The sequence below is a fragment of the Takifugu flavidus genome, chromosome 19 (genome assembly GCF_003711565.1).
Source record: "Takifugu flavidus isolate HTHZ2018 chromosome 19, ASM371156v2, whole genome shotgun sequence".
NCBI lineage: Eukaryota > Metazoa > Chordata > Actinopteri > Tetraodontiformes > Tetraodontidae > Takifugu > Takifugu flavidus.
This window is the reverse complement of record NC_079538.1, coordinates 1,561,403-1,583,732: the sequence shown is the minus strand read 5'-3', so window position 1 is coordinate 1,583,732 and position 22,330 is coordinate 1,561,403. Positions and strand designations below refer to the sequence as shown.

Sequence of the window (22,330 nt, the reverse complement as noted above, 5' to 3'; positions counted from 1 at the left end):
AATGATTAACGGTGCCGAAAAGCCTTTCGGTGCACCGACTGTTGATTTCCCAACCTTCACTGAACTAATGGTTCTGTGATGCAAACTCCTTCTGACTCTGCTTCCCTACACAGGCTGAAGGCTGCTGCACCAGCGCATCCTGTCTCTGGGCATTTGTAAACATAATTATTGAGCCTAAATAGTGATTTTTTTTAAAAATATTTCTGAGCGATGCACCATACTGGAGGACATTTTTGGGGGTATAAACCAGGGAGCAGTGGGAGACATTGAAACTGTAGGTTTGTAGTGATTTCCTCCTATGTTTTCTGCAATTGCATGACATATCCAGCCAAAGCTTGTGAAATGTGTTTCACTGTGTTCCCAGCAGGCTTTTCAAATGATTTTTGACAGGGTGTGTATAGCTGTGCCCCTGAAGATTAATCCAGCATTAACTTCATCCCTTTTATCCTCATAGGCATTCTTTTCTGCATCACTGATTCGAGGGGGGGGTGGGTGTTTTAAGAGATCTTTTACATATTCTGGGCCGAATCGAATCAGAAGCTAACTTCAGCGCCACCTTTCACTGCGGGTGATTTAACAGGTTTGCTTAATTCTTCATGCATATGCGCACTCTGTGACGTAAACGGAACCTTCCCTTCTTCAAGGATCGGATGTGAGCCCGTCTTCGGGGACGTGGGGATGGATTTGAAGCGTGCACACACTTCCTGGTGCATCCCTTACTTCCGGCGAAGATTAAAAATACGCTCTTAGCCTCGTAAGCTAGCTAGACGACTTGGGGGAAAAAGTTATGTCTGACGGAGAAGTGGATCTTAAACGAGGGATTCTGGAAATGGACTTTAATTCTGCCCCTTTCTTGCATGAATAGTAGACATTAGCCCAATGTCCATAGAGCCGGCACAGGCTACGAGACAACTGCAGAGGGTTAGTTTGTTGGAGCAAATAACTCCCGACAGCTAGCATTAGCAGCAGGCCAGCCGGACAGAGCTAGCCCAGGTATTCTTAGGCCTGTGACTCTTGGCATTGTGGCAGACAACTGCACCTTTGGGTTGTTTTTAGCGGCTGTTTACACTCGTTATATACGGATGTAGATTGTGTTGCATATGTTTCAGATTAAGGTGGAGGCGCCTTTAATGCCCTGGCAGCGTCTCCCGGGAAGCTAACGTTTCATTGTGGGCCTTTAGGATGCGCAGATAGAAGCCGAGCCGAATGTGACGTGATGACACGGTCATGTTTATTTTGCTTCGCTTTGTAACTTGTTCTTTTATAGTAACTTACTGGCTGACGTCCGCTAGTGATGTCTCTGTCGCTGCCGCCCGGCGATATACTTGAAACCCCTCCTGGATATCCCTTTGAAGAAATCACCTATGAAGACATTAAAGTTGAGGAGGTGGGCAGATGGATTCGGGTCGTCTGCACCCTCTGACGTCATTAAGGACCGGTGCTGAGGAGTAACTGGGTTCTGCTGGGTTTCAGGTGGTGGGAAGAGGCGCTTTCGGAGTCGTTTGCAAAGCCAAATGGAAAGGCAAAGACGTCGCCATCAAGACAATTGAGAGTGAATCGGAGAGAAAAGCCTTCATCGTGGAGGTAGGGGCGCTGATCCGGGATCTGCCGGGCCAGCACTTCACACTGGACAACTCACCGGGTTCACTCCTGCCTCCTTTTGTCTCCAGCTCCGGCAGCTTTCACGCGTGAACCACCCCAACATCGTGAAGTTGTACGGCTCCTGCCACAACCCCGTAAGTCCACTGGACTGTGCACCACTGACGGTCTCACGTAGACCTGCGGAGTCCGCTTGTGCTGGGAGTCCGCTACGGACCACCACCGAGGGTTTACAAGTCTTACTTTCCCCTGCTGGTGTCAGTATAAATCAATCATGCTGGCAACAGCAGGTGTATTTACCCAACGCCACAAACCAGTGGCCTTTTGTTTGGATTTTCAACATGCAGATATATGAAAAATGTAGTTTTCACATACGTGGCCTGGACTGGACCCCCCTCCTGGCTGGATGTGGGGTCTCAGCCAGGAGGGGGTCCAGTCTAGGCCTGATGGACGCCGCCGGTGTTGCGTCCGTCTCTGACTCTTGTCTCTGCTGCTCAGGTGTGCCTGGTCATGGAGTACGCTGAAGGTGGCTCGTTGTATAACGGTAAGGATGCTCGTGCACGTTCAACTGTGCCACTTCTGTCCACGTGCTCCCTCGCTACGCCCTTTCTGAGTGACGATTTAGCTACCTCTGGGTTGGTAGGGAACCTGGGAATGATGGGATGGCGCCCATAGAGCAGAAAGCAGCATTTACGTGCACAGTAGCACAAGAAAAAGCACCTGAGTCTATTTGTAGTGAGGCCTTATTTACAGAATAAAGTCTGGGGTTGATGTGAGTCTGGAGCTCTATTTCTTCTGGAAATTTCTGGATTTTTCCAGTTTTTGTCGATGCCCTGAACTACCAAAGGGAAGGTTCCCCGAACCGAAACCCACGTGCACTTTAGAAGTCAGCACAGCAAAGAAGAAGTGGGTTCAGGTCTTTGAGCAGCACAGCAGAGGGATGGAGCTGTAATATTTGGTGCTGGTGGGATTTTAACACCTGTTTCTACTTGGAAAAGGTGTTATATTTGCTTCTCAAGCATGGTTTATTACAACGTAGCTCCGTATGTGTGCTGCCTCCTCTGTGTGATGCGTCTGCAGCCACCGTCAGGCCGCTCAAATCATTGTGTGTTGTGTTGTGTTCTGGCTCCGCTGCAGCTCCAGCATTCACAGCAGTCCAGCGTATTGTTCTACTCCTCTGGAGAGGAAAGTCTTTAAATTATTTCTTCTTTTAGGCTCATTTTCTGCACTAGAAAGTCAGAGGTGGATTCCTTCATTTTTGATTAAAGAGCCTGGCAGAGCTAAACACACCACAGGTGTGTTTTGGCGCGGGCGGACCCACGGTGCAGCCGTTCCACAACCCAATCACGTTATCTGTGTCATCGGGTCAACAGCCAACTACTAATAACCATCATTAGCTTGTTGTTAGCGGTCGGCCAGTAGCCAGTGCTGTCTGCTACCGCTAGGCCATCACCAGTGGTCAAGGGGACATTTGGCAGGTCTCAGTACTGCATATGTCAGCCTGACATCACCTAAAGAGGCTCTTTAAAGGTGTCATAAATCAAGAATCAGTTTGGCGTTGGTTTACTCCAAGGATGTATTTCTCAAGTGTGTGTGTGTGGTTTGTTGTGACTGTGTTGTTTTGTCCCCAGTGCTGCACGGAGCTGAACCGCTGCCCTCTTACACAGCTTCCCACGCCATGAGCTGGTGTTTCCAGTGTTCCCAGGGTGTGGCCTACCTCCATGGCATGAAGCCAAAGGCTCTCATTCACAGGGATCTCAAGCCTCCTAAGTATGTCGCTACGCTTCACCTCAGGCCTCGCTGGCATCACATCTCACCCAAAACACAAAAGGGTCGACTTTCAAAGCTGCAGACACTGTCGCCTCCAGAGCTAGTAGGGTAGGAGAGCTAGCCAGGATGCTAGTAGGGAAACCTGCTTCTCCTCTTGACATTTTTGTGCTTTGAAAATGAGGGGGCAACCCCCACGGTGATGTTGGCCCCTCATGGGAGCACCATAATAGCAATGGTGATAACAATAATAATGAGGAGGAGGATTATTATAACAGTAATAACAATAATAAAAGGTTTCAATGCTGGAACAGGCAGATGCTCTTTAGTCTCATTAATCTCACAGGCACCAAACGCTCCCAACAAAGGTTCCTGTTCTTGGAGTGAGTGTGTCAGGCCTGTGATGGCACCTGTCTTTGGTTTGTAGTCTTCTCCTAGTGGCAGGTGGGACGGTGCTGAAGATATGTGACTTTGGAACAGCATGTGATATCCAGACCCACATGACCAACAACAAAGGGAGCGCAGCATGGATGGCCCCCGAGGTATTTGAAGGCAAGTATGAGTGTTCATGTTGGCTGTGCATGTGTTGCAGGCTCCCTTTCTCTAAAAAGTCCAACATGTGGGATGTCCTCGCGTGTCAACAGACCTTTATTCACCCAGTTCTAAATATAACGGCAGGACTCAGCTGTGGCCCCGGTCAGGCCCCTCGCCAGGATCTTATTTATCTTATTTGTGTTGACAAGGTGAAGCGACCTGTCAGGGGAGTGTTCATTCCCCAGGTGGGGGCAATTCTATCTGCCCCGTAACAGCGCTGCCATAGTTTCCCTGTCTGACAGGACCAGGGGTTGATCATAATGAGACATGGACCCGGCTGAGTACTCACAGGGATGTTGGTTCTAGTCCCTCTCTTGGTTCTGGGAGCTGATTTGAGGAGTGCTGCAGGTCAGCAGATGCCCACTGGCCTGGTGGATCACCACGCCTCAGCTGAGCTTTGAATAATGCCCCCCTCTCTGCTCAGCTCCCTTTAGAAACCTGCTAATGGCAGAAAAGCTGCTGTGCGTTCAGAGATACTCGTGCACTCACCTGTCCATCTGTGTGCATGTGTGTGTGTGATCTGTGCAGGCAGCAATTACAGTGAGAAGTGTGACGTGTTCAGCTGGGGCATCATTCTGTGGGAGGTGATCACGCGCAGTAAACCCTTCGATGAAATTGGCGGACCAGCGTTTCGCATTATGTGGGCCGTACATAATGGTGAGTACCCGAGGGGGGGGGTCTAGGGACCACATGTTTCACTAGCACATCTGCAGATGCTAGCAGATGCAGCAGCTCACAGCTCAGGCCCAGGCCCGTTTTCCTTGTGTTTCCTGCTTCCTGCTCCTCGGTCAGGCACAAGACCTCCCCTGATAAAAGATCTGCCCAAGCCCATCGAGAGCCTGATGACGCGCTGCTGGTCCAAAGACCCCTCGCAGCGTCCTTCCATGGAGGAAATAGTGAAGATCATGACTCATCTGATGAAGGTGAGCATGGCCACAGCTTTTAGCCCACTGCTTCGTGGAGCTGGAGCCAGGAGTTCCCTCATGTTCCCTCTTCCCAGAGCAGAGCTGGTCAGGCAGCTCCTGTTAGTGATGTGTAAAGCCAGAGTAGATCTAACAACCCTGAACCTGTGTTCTGGTTAGCACCGTAGCCCCGAAGCACCGAGGTTCTCAGTTCGACTCCCCTGAACATCAGTAGAAACAATAAGAAGCTAACCGAGTTAGCACAGCCAGCTGCTAATTTCCACCCGTTCCCTCCTGGGGGGGTCAGAAAGTCTCCTCAATAGTCGGAATACAGGCAGAGGACGAGGACGAGCGCCTTCAGCTGCGGTCCTGGTGGAGTCCCCTTTTGGAGGAATGTCCCACAGTTCCTGGGCGGTTCCTTGTCTCACACACACCTGATTGGTTCTGCTCTCTGTTCAGTACTTTCCAGGATCTGATGAGCCGCTCCAGTATCCATACCAGTACTCAGAGGGGGGGCACAGCAACCCTGCCACCAGTACAGGTGAGTCTCTGGATGCTGCTCCTGTGGACGCTGCAGGACAGACTGCTGAGCGTGTGTCTCTGACAGGTTCCTACGTGGAGTACAGCGGCACCAGCATGAGCACCAGGAGCGACGCAAACATGGAGCACAGCGACTCTCTGCGGAGCAACGACACCATCAAGATCACGCCGCAGCTGTCCTCGCACGGCAAGACCAAGGTACTGGACACCTGCACGTGTCCTCTTCACTCTGGCTGGACGTGATGCTCAATCACAGGAGCCAGCAGCCCAGACTAGATCCTGATCAGAAACCTGTCTCCCTCTCTCTGCGTCTCCCTCTCTGTGTCTCCCTCTCTCTGCGTCTCCCTCTCTCTGTGTCTCCCTCTCTCTGCGTCTCCCTCTCTCTCTGCGTCTCCCTCTCTCTGCGTCTCCTCCTCTCTGTGTCTCCTCTCTGTGTCTCCCTCTCTGTGTCTCCCTCTCTCTGTGTCTCCCCTCTCTGTGTCTCCCCCTCTCTGTGTCTCCCTCTCTCTGTGTCTCCCCCTCTCTGTGTCTCCCTCTCTCTGTGTCTCCCTCTCTCCGCGTCTCCCTCTCTCTCTGCGTCTCCCTCTCTCTGTGTCTCCCTCTCTCTGCGTCTCCCTCTCTCTGCGTCTCCCTCTCTCTGCGTCTCCCTCTCTCTGTGTCTCTCCTCTCTGTGTCTCCTCCTCTCTGTGTCCCCCTCTCTGTGTCTCCCTCTCTCTGTCTCCCTCTCTCTGCGTCTCCCTCTCTGCGTCTCCCTCTCTGTGTCTCCCTCTCTGTGTCTCCCTCTCTCTCTGCGTCTCCCTCTCTCTGTGTCTCCCTCTCTCTGCGTCTCCCTCTCTCTGTGTCTCCTCCTCTCTGTGTCTCCTCCTCTCTGTGTCTCCCTCTCTCTGTGTCTCCCTCTCTCTGTGTCTCCCTCTCTCTCCGTCTCCCTCTCTCTGCGTCTCCCTCTCTCTGTGTCCCCCTCCGTGTCTGCCTGTCTCCTTGTCCTGTTCAGGAGGAGCGACTCAGCACCCTTCCTCTGTCCAGGAGGGGCAGTGTTGAGACCCTGTCTGCCAGGACTCAGTGTTTGTCCTCTTCTGACAACAAGCGCATGAGCGCCGACTTCTCAGAGCTGGAGCCCAAGATGCCGTTTGCACCAGCAGGTCAGGCTCCATTCCCACATGCAGCGCCACTCTCGTGAGTCCAGAGACACGAGGGTCCCAGGCTCCTCCCCTGGGGGGGACACACTCGTCTCTGCTCCATCTTTCAAAGGAAGAAGGACGAGCATCAGATGAGGGTGTCCTCGTCAGGAAGCGCCCTGCTGTAACGAAGGAGGGGCTTTATCGGGGGGGGTTCTGATGCTCCTTGTTCCGACACCAGGCCGTCCCAAAGCGGCCCCCACCACCACGCCGGGGGCCGTCTCGTGTGACGTCTCTCTCGCTGACAGTGTTGCTGCTGTCCCAGGCCTGGTGGGGTGCATGTCCCCCTGCACGTCTCCTGTGTTAGTCGCTCTGCATGTGTAAAGCTACCATTTCCTGTCTGCCTTAGTCTGCATCTGCATGCTTGTGTTTGTGGCTGTGCGTGTGTGTGTGTATGTGCGCGCGTGCGTGTGTGTGTGTATTTGCAGCACCCCCGCAGTATAAGCGAGGCCACCGTAAAACGGCATCGTTCGGCACCATTCTGGATGTCCCCGAGATCATCGTCACAGGTATCGGCGTCTCCGTGGCGGTGACCTCTCATCTATGTTGGACCAGGCTCACAAACACTGGCTCACCAAAGCAACTCTGAGTCCAAAGTTTCCCCCCCCTGATGGATCCTGCTGGGTCCAGGCAGCACCATGCTTCACCTTGAGACATAGATGAGAGGGGCACCTAGGAATGGGCTGTGGGGTGTCTCTGGCAGCCGTGCACGTGGGCCTGTCCTTGTCCATTGTAGTGGATGCAGTAAAAGCATGCTCCCCCCCCCTCTTCCACCCCGATGGTCAGAGCTGTTAGGTGGGTCCAGTGGATCAGGGAGGGTTCCTAGAGGGGACGGCGGGCCAGCTGGAGCCTGGCCCCAGATTCAGTCCCTACCTGGTACCTGGGGGGGGGGGGCTGAGAGGCTCCTCCTGGTGCTGTCTCCCGTCTGCTTGCTTCAGCCACACTCTCATTTGTAGCCACCTGATGAGCTCACACATGCTAGTTTAGCTCCATGCTAATTAGCGGCGCTTGATTAGGCTTGTTAGCAGGAACGAGTTAGCTGCAGTCATGTGACCAGAGGCTGCAGCTGTAGTAAACACAACCGTCCAGTACGGACAGGGCGTCCTCGGGCTGATGGCAGAAACACCCCCCCACCTTCACGTCTCCTACCTGTTAGGGCTTTTCATCATCTTTTCTGGTGTGTCCATCTTGTCCTCAGCCTCGTGTGAGCCTCAGAGACGTCGGTCCGTACAGGATCTGTCCGTCAGCTCGGACCACCGAGAGTCCGACCACGTAAGGACGCTTGGACACTTTGACCTTTTGACTTTGAAGCTCGCTGCTCGACTCTGGTGAGGAGTGACGGTGCTGCTGTGTTTTGTCTCTGTCCTGGAGCAGGGCAGCAGGAGCAGCAGCCGCTCCTCCAGCCCCAGCGTCAGGATGCCCCCCCCGGAGAAGACGGGCAGCAGAGCTTACTTCTCCCCTGAGGACCCCACAGGTACTCCAGCACCTGTCGGAGCACCTTTTCTAGACTGTCCTTTCTAGACTTTATTTGGTCCTACGGGGGGACGGTGGACGGTCTTCTCCTGAAGCAGCTGGACACATTGAGACGGTCAGGAAAGCTCCGCTGGTCCTCATGTTCAAACTCTTTGTTTCTCCTCAGACACCAACGGCTCAGACAACTCCATTCCCATGGCGTATCTCACCCTGGATCACCAGCTGCAGGTAGGCCGGCGCGTGTGCACGTGCACGTGCGTGTGTTTGTCTCTATAGATGGACAGTCTAAAGGTCCCAGGACCAGAGTAAGGAGCCCATTGAATTAAGGCTGACTTGTCTCCACGTGAATGTTCTCGGTCGTCCAATATGGTGGGACAGTGTCCAGACGGGTGTCCCTGTCCAGTCGTTTGGACTCTTTATATCTTCTCTGTGCTGGTCAACAGAGCAGTTTGAAGCTTCTTGTCTCCTTCCAGCCTCTCACTCCTTGTCCAAACTCCAAAGAGTCCATGGCTGTGTTTGAGCAGCACTGCAAGATGGCGCAGGAGTACCTGAAGGTGCAGACGGAGATCGCCCTGTTGATCCAGAGAAAGTAAGTGGAGCTGCTGGGGACACGCCGGTGCTGGGGAGCTGTCTGACTCCTGTGTTGATACCTGCAGGAAGGAGCTGATCGCTGAGCTGGACCAAGACGAGAAGGACCAGCAGAACACTTCTCGGCTGGTGCAAGAGCACAAGAAGCTCCTGGATGAGAACAAGAGCTTGTCCATGTACTTCCAGAACTGCAAAAAACAGCTGGAGCTCATCCGGGTACAGCAACAGAAGAGACAGGGGACATCCTGATCAGGCAGAGACGAAACTGAACTGCCCCCCCATCCCCCACCACCACCACCCCCCCGTCCTGCTGCGGCACACTAACACTACCCTGTCCCATCTTCTGCACACACACAGCCACACACACATTGCTCTTGCATTCTGCTGTCCTGCATGTCGCCTCACCCCCCCTGGCGTGTCCACCGGGTCCACGGGGACCAAACAGACCCCGGCTCTGCTCCCCAGGAGTCCTCTGGTGGTACGTTTTTCTGAGTGTCAGGAGGAAACTCTCAGGACTTTTGGGGTGCCCAGTCCCTTCGTGTGCGTGTGGGTGTGTGTGTCCCTGTCCCTGTGTCCCCCTCCAGATATTTGGATTCATGTGTCGTCCTCAGCATGAGCCTCCCCCACCGACCACAGCTGCTTGAGTCCAGATGAAAGGTGGAGGACCTGCAGCCGTCTGGAGCGTCCCCTGTCCTCAGGCTCCACCTTTGGCTTCAGTAGATTCCTTTAGCGTAGATGTTGGCTCCTTCTTGCATTTGGACACATTGAGACTCTCCTCAGACGACCCCGGGGGCTCTCTCATCCATGGAGTGTGTTTTTAGTTCACATGTGGCCTTAGGATCTGCATTTTAAGTGCTTGTTTTACGTGACCTTTAGAGGGAGGAACCGTACGCAGATATTTTTACTCCTCTGGACAGTGAATGAAATTTGTGCAGAGAGAAGAATGTCAGTCAGCTGTAAAATGTTCGCCACCAGCTTTATGTCCAGGACGGGAGTCGTACTTTCAACCGTTGGAGGTGATATTCCCCCGTCTCTCTCTGCTCATCCACCCAGGATTTTTGCACAATCGCTTTGTTTTCATGTACAAATCTAATTTGATGTCATTCTCTTTTTAACAGACTTGATGAGTCGTGGTTTTAAATCTGTTACTGTACAGAATTGAATGTTTACCGGCCTTTTTTTTTTTTTGTTCCTTTAGAAAACAGTTGTTATCAGGACCTGCCGTCTGTGTCAGTGAGCAAGGCATTATACAATAAAACTAATGGCAAAAGGAGGATTTCCTGTCTTGGCTTAGTTTTTAACATTTCCTCAGATTTGACAGCAATACAGAGGGGAAAAAAGACTAAAAACATTGAAATCAGACCCCAGATTTGGAAGATCTGTTAGAAGACCGATGGCCCACATGGGGCTAAATCCCAGTTAAATACTGAGGCACTGGTGAACAGCCAGGAAAACTCTTCAAGCACCTGATTCCTTCACTCTTGTTGGATTCCAGGCTGCTTTAAATACTACATAATGGCAACTTTCTGATCTAGAAAATTCCTTTCCACTTAAACCTCCATGTGCATTTATGGTACATTTTGTAAAATAAATATTGGGATTTGATTCAAGAGTCTTTATTGTCATTTTGTCCTTGAGGCTCCTGAGATAGAAGGCAAAAACACATGAACGCATTTAAAGACCTACACAGAAAAAATATAATAGGGAAATTTGTTGCACACATTTAGTTGTTATTTAGCTCATCCTAATAGTTATTATTGTTATTTAGCTCATCCTCATAGCCGTGGATGGAGGGATGGATCTGAAAACAGCCTGACGTCACCTATCTGCACTATATGTAATACCCCCGAGTCACCACAAGGTGTCGCTTAGCTCCCAGTGTTTCTCATCAGTCCTGTCAGAATCTGTCATGGACAAAGAAATGCACATTCACTGTTACCAGGTCCACGGTGATTTCATGATGTCATGGCAGAGGGGCGATCGCGAGCCTCATAAACGATCGCTGGAGTTGATTTCTTCTTGTTGAATGAACTGAGCTGCATGTAAAGAGGGAACTATCTCAGGCACTCGTGACTGTGTTTGAAGCTAAATGAGGAACAATGACTCAGTGTGGAGAAATGATGTCATCTTCCTTCTACCCAGCCAGGTGTGTGTGTGTGTGTGTCGTGTGTGTGTGTGTGTTGTGTGTGTGTGTGTGTGTGTGTGTGTGGTGTGTGTGTGTGTGTGTTCCCTGGATGCAGGAGCACAGCTATTGTTGCCAGCTTTGTTCTCTGCTCCCCTGTGTGTGTGTGTGTGTGAGATTGTCACGTGGAATAATCCAATCACTGAACATGTTGCTGTCTTCATCTGACCCTGCTTGCTGCCCTGCTTGAGGACGTCTGCAGGTTTTCCTGATCTGAGTGTTTTTCTTGCTGAGGGAACCCAGAACGCTGCTGCAGACCAAGTCGGCGGACCGGTAGGGATCGTTCTGATCACCTTCCTTCATCGGGAATCAAGCAACGTCAGTGTAAAGCAAAGAAACCAAAGCCGGAACTTCATCAGCGACTCGACTTTAAAGAAGAAAGAATGAAGCACAGATGCTGAAGTGCTTGTGCAGCAGTTTGGTCCTGAGTAAAGGAAGAGTTTTATCAGAACTCCTGTTGCCTCGGTAACACAAATCATCCACCATTCAGTCATTCAGAGATCAACAAGCAGTCGGGATGAACATCAGTCTTAAAGACACTTAGGTTCTTTTTCTGTGAGCAAAAGTAGATGTTGCACTTGAAAACCAACATGTGCTTTAGATTTTATCTACAGAGTGGTAACCATGGAAACTGGGTGACATAAATAGGCTAGCAGTGGCAGAGAGAGATGTGCCGTCTTTAAAAATGGACCGAATTTGGGTCATAATATCTCACATGCTGGTCTATATATTGCTCCATGTGCCATTTAGGATTCTATTAATCTGCAGGAATCCCTGGTCGGTCTCCGCGGCGACGACTGGCGCTCGCTGAGCAGCTGAATGAGGTCTTCTCCGGAACCGTCCTACTCCTGCACACATCACACTCCTGTTTGGAGTTCGACTGCAGTAACAGTGTGAACCTGCTTTTATTGAGAGCCTCATGATCACCACCTGGACAGTAGCTACCAATGATGTCACCAGGTCACCAGGGCAACGCCCAGGTGTAGCAGGAAGAGGAAAGTTTGTCTTCACCAAGTTCTAACCAGACCTCAGACGCAGCTCCGCAAACACCTAACGATCCTGTCAAAGGTCATTTGAAGGCTGAGCAGAAACAGGAGCCGCTAATGCTGCCATGGTCCCACACAGGTGTGAAGCTGGTTAGTGAGGTGGGCTCACTGCTGGAGGACGTAGAAACCCAAGACCAGTGGGTCCAGGTCTCATAGACCCTGCTACTGGCAGGTTCTCCCAGGTACCAGGGTGCTGCAGGAACCTGTCAGACAAACAAACAGATCAATAAGAACAAAGCTGAAGTGGAAGAAGGCAAAGACCCAAAACGCAGCAGCAAACCACTGGAAGGTCTTCGTTGAACTGGGGGTCTGAGAGCCACAGCAGCATTAGAATACAGCTCCGTTCAGCTGGACTGACTGTGGAATGTTGATCATGGACAGGACAACAGTCTGTCCATCAGACCAGAATCCCTGACACCGTCTTTTTCATGACATCTGTCCATGAAAATGAGGATTGATTGATAAAGGTAGACCCTGGTAGAACCTGGTAGACCCTGGTAGACCCTGGCAGACCATCAAACATTATAAGGAGAGAGTGGAGCAGCTCCCAGAAGAATACAGATGCTGCTCCAGTCTGCTGGGGCCAGGAGAAGAAGGAGCCAGGAGCCAGAGCTCCATTTATAGGTCAGCCTACAGTTGAGCCGCTGTTGGGAAGGATATTCTGGAGGGTTTGTGGTAGCCTGGTTCTGATTCTCCTCACCTCCTGTCCTGACCCCTACCCTCATATATATAAAACCTGATGATCTTGGTCAGATCATCATCTCCTTGATAAGAGGGAGAACACCTTCCAGTTTCTCTCAAAAGTCCAGCTGATCTTCGTGGATCGTAAAGACCTTCATTCTTTTTTTTTTACCCTGCAAGCAGAAGAGGGACCCTGGAGTAGAGAACAGAAGGTTAGAGAAGGTTCTCTGGTTAGAGGACAGAAAATGTGCAGTGAAATATTCATAACCAACTTAAAGGCTGAGAGGGAGCCTCAAGAAATGAGCGTGCAATTTTCAACACAGGCTGTTATTACAGCCCAGCATACAACCCACCGCATGTGGGCGACAGGGCGGTTAGAGAAGTATGGCTGTGGTGACTCAGGCCTTCGGTGCAGCGGATGTTGTGCAGACTGAGGCATGTGGAGCACACACATCCAGAGCCAGGCCTTCTCCTCATGACTCACCCCTCACAGCCATCCACTCCCCTCTGTTTACTCAGACCATCCGGAGCATCCAGCCGCTAACTCAAAGCCATCCAATCGCTGGGCTGCCTGACGGTTCGGATTTTACTACCAGCAGCTTAGAGAGCTCTGGGTCTGGGTCCACCGCCCCTGTAGAGTCCAGCAGACTGGAGCTTCTGAGGCGGAGATTTCTGATACTCTGGTACTCTGGATCTAAACCAAAGATAAACCAGTCCCAACAGGAACATCTCCAAGCATCAGGTGAACAGAGCCAGGTGTGTGTGTGTGTGCGTGTGTGTGTGAGCGGTTAGCCGCAGGTGGAGCGTGACCCCACTCCATATCAGTCAGCCAGTCCAACAGTGGTTCCTCACAGAACCAGCAGGCACATTCCTGCTCCTGGAATCTTCAACATTCCAACCTCTCCCGTGGACGAATGTTCCCAACATGCAGCCGTGTGTGTTGGAGCCCTGCTGCTGTCAGCCTGCAGCTCTGATGGAGACACTTTCAGCTCACACGCTGCATTTCGCCCTCCTGTGTCTCTGCCCGGACTTGTTGCTCTTCAGAACATGAGTGGAGGTTCCTTCTGGAAGGTTCCCGGCGTCTCTTCTAGGACAGTTTTAATGTTTTTGAACTTGCACTCAATGTGTGGTAGCCTGTGGACACAAAGGTGCATTTACACACACTTACAACATTAAAACCCACAGAAAACAAATGAAATAGAGGTGAGAACCTTCAGTGAAACACCTGTACAGGCAGCGGTTTCCTGAGGAACCTGCTCAATTCCTACTAATCCAAGTTAAAGACCACTCTTGTGTGCTGGAGGGATTCTCACAGCTTGGTTTATTCAATTAAACAGAACACAGAGTGAGGGGTCGGACCCCGCGCCGCCGTCCCTGTCTTCTTCGTTGGTCTTCTTGGTTGTCTTCTGCTACCCGCTGGTGTGATGTTCCCTGAGCAGGTCAGCCTTCCATGGCAGGACAGTGGTAATGACATCACAAACTACCAGCGTTCTCCTTTTTATCCCCACCTTTGTGTAAAGTTTAAGACGTGTGACAGCAGCAGGAACTCTCCTGTGAACACCAGTGAAAGGAGCTGGGATGAGTGATGGCTGCTGGGAGCTGGGAACATCTGCTTCACTGTGATAATTCGTAATAACATGCAAACCCCCCGAGGGTGGACTTTACATCAGGAATTAAAACATTCCTTGTGTGTTGTCCAAAAAGAATGTGAGCTGCTTCCAAAAGGAGCCCCCTCACCTACTGTGGCTGAGCTTTAAAGGGAACACGGCTCTCCAGATTGTTAAACTGGATATTTAACAATCACAGCAGCAGGAAGCACCGTTAGCTGTTTCAATATAACACGTACAGTTTCACTTTTGTAGTCGCCCAATCAGTTTCAGATCTCAGAACCAACAGTCTCTTTACAGCCAGTATTCTGCAGCCTAGCAACCATATGCTGTATTTTCCTGATTAAGAGCAGAATTCCCTTATTAATCTTCCTGCCAGCCTTTGAATGCCGCTCTTTCAAACCTGCTCACCTCTCAAACCAACACCTGGGTGAGTTCATAATGGTTGTGTGATGAACTGAAGTCACATCATAGCTCCTTTAGTGAGTATTGTTGCTATGGTTTCCTATATTGTAGGGATTGTAGAAGGTGTGAACCAGCGATGAGATGAAAAGATTCCTTAATTCTATCCTGGAAAATCTGCCCAGTATGGCTACATCCATAACTGGGAAATAACCCCAGATAAGGAAGATGCGGTAGAAAATGGGAAGGACTTCCCTTGGAGAGATAGCTCTCCATTTGCGGTGTTTGTCTTCTTCTTGTCATTGTTGATGGTTTCAGTTTCTCCTTTCAAATAAATTAATAAAATCATATGAATAATTGACCTTGGTTCTGCTTTTAAAATAAAATCAGTCCATTCTTTGCGCCAGTGGTCCACATACCAGAGTTCTACAGTCATGTGGGTTTAATGTTGACAACCTGGTGAATTATTACAAGATTTCCTATTTACCGTAGACAAGCCCCGCCCCCCGCAGCCCCTCTGGCTGGTATTTGCAGGGCGGACCTCATCAGATCATCAAAACAATCCGAAATGAGCCTCCTCGGAGCTGACGGATCCAACCAGAGCGGCGTCCAGGTGTAACCACGCTCGGCGTCACCCTCCGCTGTCACGTTCCCGCTGTGTGCGCAAGGTTGAGAGGGGCGTGGCGAGGAAGAGGGGGAGGGGTTGAGCGCCAGGACGGTAGTGTGATTCTCCAAATGCGGCTGCGCCACATTCACGGCGCAGCGCTCGCGCTTCTCTGCGGCCCCAACGCCGAGCGCGCGACGCTGACGATGTTGTGAATGAGCGGATTGGATGACGTCAGCGAGCGAATGTCAACAATGTAGCGGCCGAGAGTAGGCGTTCCAGTCGGGTGTAACAAACATCGGAGACGGAGAGGCACGCTGAGCTTGGGCACACGCGCACCCACACACGCACGCACGCTCACTCGCACGCGTGCGCGCAGCTACAGACACGACAACAAACCGAATCACAGGTAGTCTTTTGTTGTATTGGCGTTTGGAGCGAGGAATAAGGGCTAACGGTGGCAGCCCGCTCGGCAACATCGAGTCATCATGTGAGACAAGTTCTACGGACAAAGGGCTGAAATCTGCGAGCGGAAGAGAAAGTAAAGGTGAGTCTGTCGGCACCCAGATGGCTGCTTGTGTTCGGAGGAATGCTTTTGTGCGTCTCCGTTCGTCGTGTCGCTGCTCTCATGTGGCAAACTTGTGCGTAGCGGCGAGGTTTGGCTCGGAGAGTCCGCCCGGAGACCAGGCGGCCCAAGAGGAACCAGTGACTTCTAGAGACGGGAAAAACCGCACACAGCAACCCGAAAGCTGGCGGCGGGCAGAAATTTGAAGAGTGTAGTAGTTGTTGTTGGTGTGAACGTGGGTTCAGAAGTGAAACTCAACTGGGACCACATCCTGTTGTGCTCTGACTCAAATGCGTGCGTGTGTGTGTGTGTGTGTGTGTGTGGGGGGGGGGGGGTGGATGCATTAGTGAGGGGTTTAGTCATGCGGCTGTTGCTTTATAATACAACAATCTGACATTTGTAGCGTCATTACTCTCGTCCTGCAGCCACCTTCGTGTTGTATTGTTGTCACACACGCACGCACATATGCTGCGTAAGGGCGAGCCGTGTTTGCACGGACAGTGACTTGGTGGTCCAGGTGACTACGGCTGTTGTGTGACTGTAGTCGCAATGAGCAAAGTGCGTAACGGCCGCGCTTGAAATGGGTTTGTAGGTGAAGTGGAGCTGCTGAAGAATGAGAACCATCTGCGCCTTTACGCGCGCTCCTGCATTGTCATGCGTGTGAACGTGCTCCGCAGTGTCTGAGTCAGTCTCATGATAGATTTACTCTGTAATCTGAAGCAGCCGTGGGGAGGAAACAGATTTTCAAAATCCTTCGATAAAGCAGCTCAGTCGAACGTGCACGCTCGTTTCTCACCACGTTTTTCTACGCGATGCTAAAATGCGGACGCGCGCGTGTGTGTTTGGGAGGGGACAAAGAAGCTGGTGCAGGCAGGATGAGCGTGTCGTGTGTTCTGTTGTGTTGGACGTCCACGTGTGTGAGTCACCGGGGAGCTGATGGATGCTGCCATGATGGCCGTGATGCAGCATTCCGAGGAGCGGCGACAGCGCCGCTCATCACCGCCTCTTTGTCTGGCTGTGCTGATGCAACACAAAAATAATGAGGATGAGGAGGAGCGATGAGCGGCGATGAGGTCGCGATGAGGTGCAGCATGACCTCACTCCGGAGGTGTCGCCGTGTTGGACCTTTGTGGACCGGACTGGACTGGTCTGGAGGCTCCTGAAGCTGCAGGTGCTCCTGGTGGCCGCCGAGCTGCCGATTGGCGTTCTTATGACACCGCTCCGCGCCACAACACGTGCGAGGCTGCAGCACTCATGCGCACTTTTACGCGCGGAGTCTTTTCTTTTGTTCCCGTACAGTAGCTGTGGCCCTTCCCCCGCTGACTCCCCCCTCCCCCGCTGTTGATGGGGGGGTCTCAGCCCTAGAAGGCCCACAGTGACTCAGTCAGGCTCCATTCCCGGATATCACACGGCGAGATGGAAACATCTCCGCGCCTCCCTCACCTCGCTGGCTGCGCATCGGAGTAATAAAGAGGAGTTTTAATAAATAAAGTCGTTGTTTTAAATATTTGAAACGACTATATTTGTCTAGTAATAATTATTATGACAACATTATATAATAACTACTGCAATATAAGAATACAATATTGTAATATTGTTGTAAGATCATGCGAGTATTATTATTACAATGTAATAATTATATCGCTAGTGTAGTTATAATAGTCTTCTATTTTAATAATACTAACAATTATTACCGCGTTAATTTTAATAATAATAATTGTTAATAATATTAGCAATAATAATAACAATGAAGGCAATAATAAAACAATAATAATGATACTATTAATAATTTTATTAATACTAGTAATTGTGGGTAATTGTTAGTATAATAGTAGTAATATAATAGTAATAGTTATTATTGCACATTGGTCAAAAACCTCATAAAACACACAAAGAAATGAGGAAAAGCTTTGCATTTAGTGAGTAAAGCAGATTAAGTGTATCGAATTGCCTGGTTCTTTGTTATTGCTCAGTTCAAACATTAGTGTATATAGGTTATTGTCTTGGTTATATGTAGGTTATATAGGCTCTGCTGCTACTGTACATGTGAACAGATAATGGCTGGAATGAGCAGTGATCCTTTGTCCGGCAGCCTAAGCGTAACGATGCTGCTGCTTGTTCATTCAACAGCACCATGAAACCAGCCCAGTTTGTCCCTGTGATGGGGGTGTGGGATGAATCCATGGAGGAGGGGGGGGGCAGGTTTAAGCAGCTCGTTCCCCTCTCATCCAGGCTAACAGGCTGGAGGCTCCCTCCCTACAACCCTCAGTGCTGCTGTAAAGCAGATTGACCAGCAACTAATGACGCCCGTTATTCCCTGGTTAGAGAACAATCATTTTCATCACAGGGCATTTTTACACAGCAGCATTTCCTGTATTTACAACCACTCATTCAGTCAGGAAAAAGAGAAGAAAACATGTTTCCATTGCTCGCTCACGTCAGCACAAAGGCATGTTTGACTGGGATGCTGCCAGTATGAGACACAGACGGAACCAGCGCTGAGAAACCCAAGATCCTGCTCTCTCCCTCTATCCCTCCCCCTATCCCTCCCTCTGTCCATCTCTCTATCTCCCTCTCTACCCCCCACCCCCTGTCTCTTTTCACACCCTGGTTAATCTCTCAACATTCAGTATTGGTCTCTATCTAAATAAAGACTGAGTGCACAGTCAGTGTCAGCGTGTTCACGTTTGCTGCACCACAGAGGGTTTGTAGAGCGTTCACGTGTAAAACTCAATGGATTGTTTTCTTTGTTTTGCCTTTAAGACGTGGGGACGTCACATAGATGGTTGGACGGCCTCATAATGCTCGTTAATAAGTCATCTTGTAGTAGTAGTCGTAGCAGTGGTAGTAGTAGTAGTAGTAGTAGCAGCAGCAGCAGCAGCAATAGCAGTAGCAGTATTAGCTGTAGCAGTAGTAGTAGTAGCAGCAGTAGTAGCAGCAATATTAGTAGAAGCTGTAGTAGTAGTAGTAGTAGCAGCAGCAGTAGCAGCAGTAGTGGGAGCAATAGTAGTAGCAGTAGTAGTAGCAGTAGTGGGAACAATAGCGGTTGTAGCAGCAGTAGTAGTGGTAGTAGTAATAGTAGTAGTAGTAGTAGCAGCAACAGTAGTAGTAGTAGCAACAGTAACAACAGCAGCAGTTGTAGTAGAAGTAGTAGCAGCAGAGGTAGCAGTTGAAGACTTTTATTGTATATTTACACACAGACACACACACACACATACATATATATATTTATACACACACACACACACACACATGTAATATATATATATATAAACACACACACACACACACACATATATATATATACACCCTCTGTTGTTTATGTTTGGAATCACCTGATTATTCCTGGCTGCTCTGTAATTCAATCACAACACTCTCAGGAAAGTCCAGCTCTCCTGATTGATTTGTCCTGGTGTGAATTTGGCCCTGATCCTGGCCTCGGTCAGCCCTTCCCGACAGTCAACCTCTCCTTATTTTGCGTGTGTTTTTGAATTTCCTTTGACTTGTAGCAGCTGTCACAGCCACACGTGTCCCTGAGGAAGCTGCATCGCGTCCTCCCTTTGACGTGTGTCAAACAGCACATTTGCTACAGTTGTTGTCATCGCTGAGCCCGCTGGGAAACAGCAACCAGGCAGCTGCATAGTGTGTCTTACTGCATCCAGATAATCACCGTGGTAACGGTAACAGAGCAATCATCAAGGCACTGAGCTCGGCGACTGTGTCTCTTCATGTTGGGTTCTTCTGTCTCTTTGTCCCTGGAGCCCCCTCAGAAATATTCACCGTCCGGCTCGAAATGTTAGCTGTAAATATTGGGAGGTGGAACAGGTGGTCTCTGGGGTCTGGCCTCCTCGGCTGTTTGCAGTTTCTCTCTGGGTCCTACAGGAAATGACAGTAGATGAGACATAATTATGGTTGTCAGCGGGTTTTTTGCCGCTACAGCGTCTCACAGACATTTCCAGAATGGGTTTCCAGGCTTCCCCATTCACTCAGTGGACTCTGGTCTGCCTGAACAGGGGGACCTCAGACTTGACGTAGGCCAGGTCTGAAGCAGCAGGCGGGCAGAGGTAGATATCTCCAGGTCCAGAGGACCATCGAGTGGGTCTGTGGGACGAATTTCTGTTTTTCGTCCTGAGCTTTTGGAGAACCGGGTTTTCTTCTTTGACTGTTTTTTCTTTATTGGCCAGCTGTTGTCACGATTGGATCCACCTTCAGAGGTGCAGTGTGACAGTGAAGCAAACCACACTACCCTGGACCTGAACAGGGTAGTCCCATGGTTTCTGGGACCACCCTGGACCTGCCCAGGTCCTGGGACTACCCTGTCCTCAGAGCAGCCTTATTCCACATTTCAGTCTGACAATAACAAATTAAATACATTGTTTAAAACTCAATTCTCAGTTTTCATTTAAAAGTGAAAAGTGTCCTTGACAATTTCCTGTCTCCTCTAAATTCCTCTGGTTTCTCTTTCAAACTGATCAGCGGGTCGAGGAAAAGTTCTGACAAATTCCACAGAGAGGACAAAGCTGTTAAAGGGGGGGCATGGATGGTTTCGTGGATCATCTGTGGTGGCCTTGTCCCCCGTCAAATTGTGGGTTCACACAGTTGTGGTCAAGACGTTGGACATGGCTAAATTGTAATCTCCATTACCCTTTAACCATGTCCAACACGTCCAACCAAGGGAACAAACTCCGCTCAGCATGTGATACCTTTTATTATATTACAGTCAAGACGATTGATTCTCCCCAGTGTTATTTGACTTCAGGCGCTGGAGTCCTGGTCGTCTTTCAGCTTTACTAGAAGACTCTCTGTCAGTGTGCTTGAAAGCATTCTGGATTTGTTGTCTTTCGTCACTCACCATCTTTAGGACCGTAGGAAGAAGGAGCACTCAGTCCAGCACAGTGGAGGCACAAAGCAATGAGCAGATCGCTGGTACAGGCAGTGAGATCATAGCTTCAGTGAAGGAGGGGGGGAGGGAGAGCAGATGGTGATGACCCCTGTACCAGGACCATGTCCCTCCCTGTGTCAGGACCATGTCTCTCCCTGTGTCAGGACCTTGTCCCTCCATGTGTCAGGACCATGTCCCTGTGTCAGGACCATGTCCCCCCCGTGTCAGGACCATGTCCCTCAGTTAATTATTATGGTCTGAATGTTTTGTGTGAGTAGGGTAGATTGTGCTGTACTTAAATAAATCACAATGCTATAATGGTGTTTCTAGACATGGAAGCTCTTGAGAACCAGACTCTTCTCAGGACGGGTGGATCCGATCCGGTATCAGTATCATGAGTTGTGACTGTGCTTTAATGTTATCTGCTGAAATTATTCCACCACTGGTTCCTTCCAGCTTGATTGCTAGCTGGCGGCAGAAAATCCACTTTGCCGTTAGCAGCTAGGAAGCTAGCAGGCTAGCATTTTGGAGGACTGAAGTTAGCAAACGTTTCCACACGTCTGCCGCGTGCAGCTAGTTTACCCTTGAAACACCACAAAACAAAAGAGCCAGAGAATGTTTGCAAAGCCGTTATTCTGAGAATCAGATGCTAAGTCGGAGGAACAAACCCGTTAACGTAATCAAAGATTGGGAGCAGCACCACATGAGGGAGTGTGAAGAACCTTAAGAATGGGGCAACAAGGCGAAAAGAGCCGCCAGGAATCACTTCTGGGTTTGTTTTCAGGATGGGATTTTTCCTGTTAGCAGGATTTCCTGTTTTTCTGACCTCAAGTTGCCTTTTGGGACATACGTGCACACATACTTTGCAATAGTTGCCTGTAGAGAGGAGTCTGTTACAGCCTCATATAAAATCAACAATAATGATGATGATGATAATAATAGTAAAGCAAAAAGAGCTCTCGTGTTGGATTGGTATCGTATCGGCAGATAAAGTCAGGTATTGGGATCGGATCGGATCGGAAGTGAAGAAATGTGAATTTGTTGCAACACAGGCTGAAAGTCTGGCGACATCACTTGTATGAGCCTTTCTGGCCTCGGGGTCCATGTCTGCTTCTGGGGGCCATCGGCTCCGACACCTGCCCATCAACCTTCGGATTTGGGCTGGCCCCTCTGGATTATTCTGAGAACCATGTAGCGTCGGGTTCAGAAGGCGCTCTACAGTGAAGCGTCTGGCCCCGCCCCGCCCCAACAAACACAATCACGAGTGTGTCTCTCCGAAGACAGAGTAAACAAATGAGACGCTCTTCAGAAAGAGGCTTTGTTCTGTTGCTGGGTTTGGATCCCGATGACAAGGGTTCACGTTGACTGTCAGAGCTGCTTGTTCGTTAAGGTTCCAGCGTGAACCCGAGCGCTCCGCATCTACCTTCAGTGAGAGGCTGTTTCTGCGTTTTAATCCCACGCCAAGAAAATGAACCCAAAAGATTTTTTTTAACCTCATTAAACTAAGAAACCTTCTGATTTGGGTCATTGCGGTGGGGGTTGAGTTCCGATTATCTCTATCATTTTTTAGATGTTGTCAATCCCCTTGTCATTAAAGTGTCTTCATGAGCAGGACGGGCTCAGGTGGGGGGACGCTCCTATGCATGGCCCTCATCTACATCGCCTCCATGCCATGTTCGGGGGGTTACTCCCCCCAGTTGTCACTTATTTGGAGCACAGTTCT

At 50.1% G+C, this 22,330-nt stretch overlaps 2 protein-coding genes and 1 long non-coding RNA gene across 9 annotated transcripts in view; 2 read left to right on the top strand and 1 right to left on the bottom strand.

Annotated features, from left to right (window-relative positions):
* The first annotated feature begins 708 nt into the window (after positions 1 to 708).
* Positions 709 to 9,914, top strand: map3k7 (mitogen-activated protein kinase kinase kinase 7). 7 transcript variants are annotated; one of them, XM_057016897.1, is made up of 18 exons: positions 709 to 921; positions 1,268 to 1,387; positions 1,474 to 1,584; positions 1,671 to 1,736; positions 2,098 to 2,143; positions 3,231 to 3,369; positions 3,794 to 3,922; positions 4,493 to 4,617; positions 4,753 to 4,883; positions 5,322 to 5,403; positions 5,470 to 5,600; positions 6,394 to 6,541; positions 7,006 to 7,086; positions 7,776 to 7,849; positions 7,949 to 8,051; positions 8,217 to 8,278; positions 8,524 to 8,639; positions 8,707 to 9,914. In XM_057016897.1, the coding sequence occupies exons 2-18, from the start codon at positions 1,295 to 1,297 to the stop codon at positions 8,885 to 8,887; spliced, it is 1,818 nt and encodes a 605-aa protein (XP_056872877.1). In that variant the 5' UTR covers positions 709 to 921; positions 1,268 to 1,294; the 3' UTR covers positions 8,888 to 9,914. The 7 variants fall into 7 exon arrangements, with proteins under 7 accessions (XP_056872877.1, XP_056872874.1, XP_056872881.1 ...); XM_057016894.1 differs by having other exon boundaries at positions 710 to 993; XM_057016898.1 differs by having other exon boundaries at positions 711 to 993; positions 7,952 to 8,051.
* A 1,309-nt stretch (positions 9,915 to 11,223) lies between these two features.
* LOC130516474 (uncharacterized) lies at positions 11,224 to 15,234 on the bottom strand. Its single transcript, XR_008947492.1, has 2 exons — positions 15,044 to 15,234; positions 11,224 to 14,098 (listed from the first exon to the last, which is right to left on the bottom strand). It is a non-coding gene; the product is annotated as an uncharacterized LOC130516474 (long non-coding RNA).
* Positions 15,235 to 15,283: 49 nt separating this feature from the next.
* bach2b (BTB and CNC homology 1, basic leucine zipper transcription factor 2b) overlaps positions 15,284 to 22,330 on the top strand; it is a 43,794-nt gene continuing 36,747 nt past the window's right edge. The window contains exon 1 of the mRNA XM_057017570.1: positions 15,284 to 15,707. The gene's annotated coding sequence lies outside the window, so the exon portion shown is untranslated. The remainder of the gene's footprint in view (positions 15,708 to 22,330) is intronic.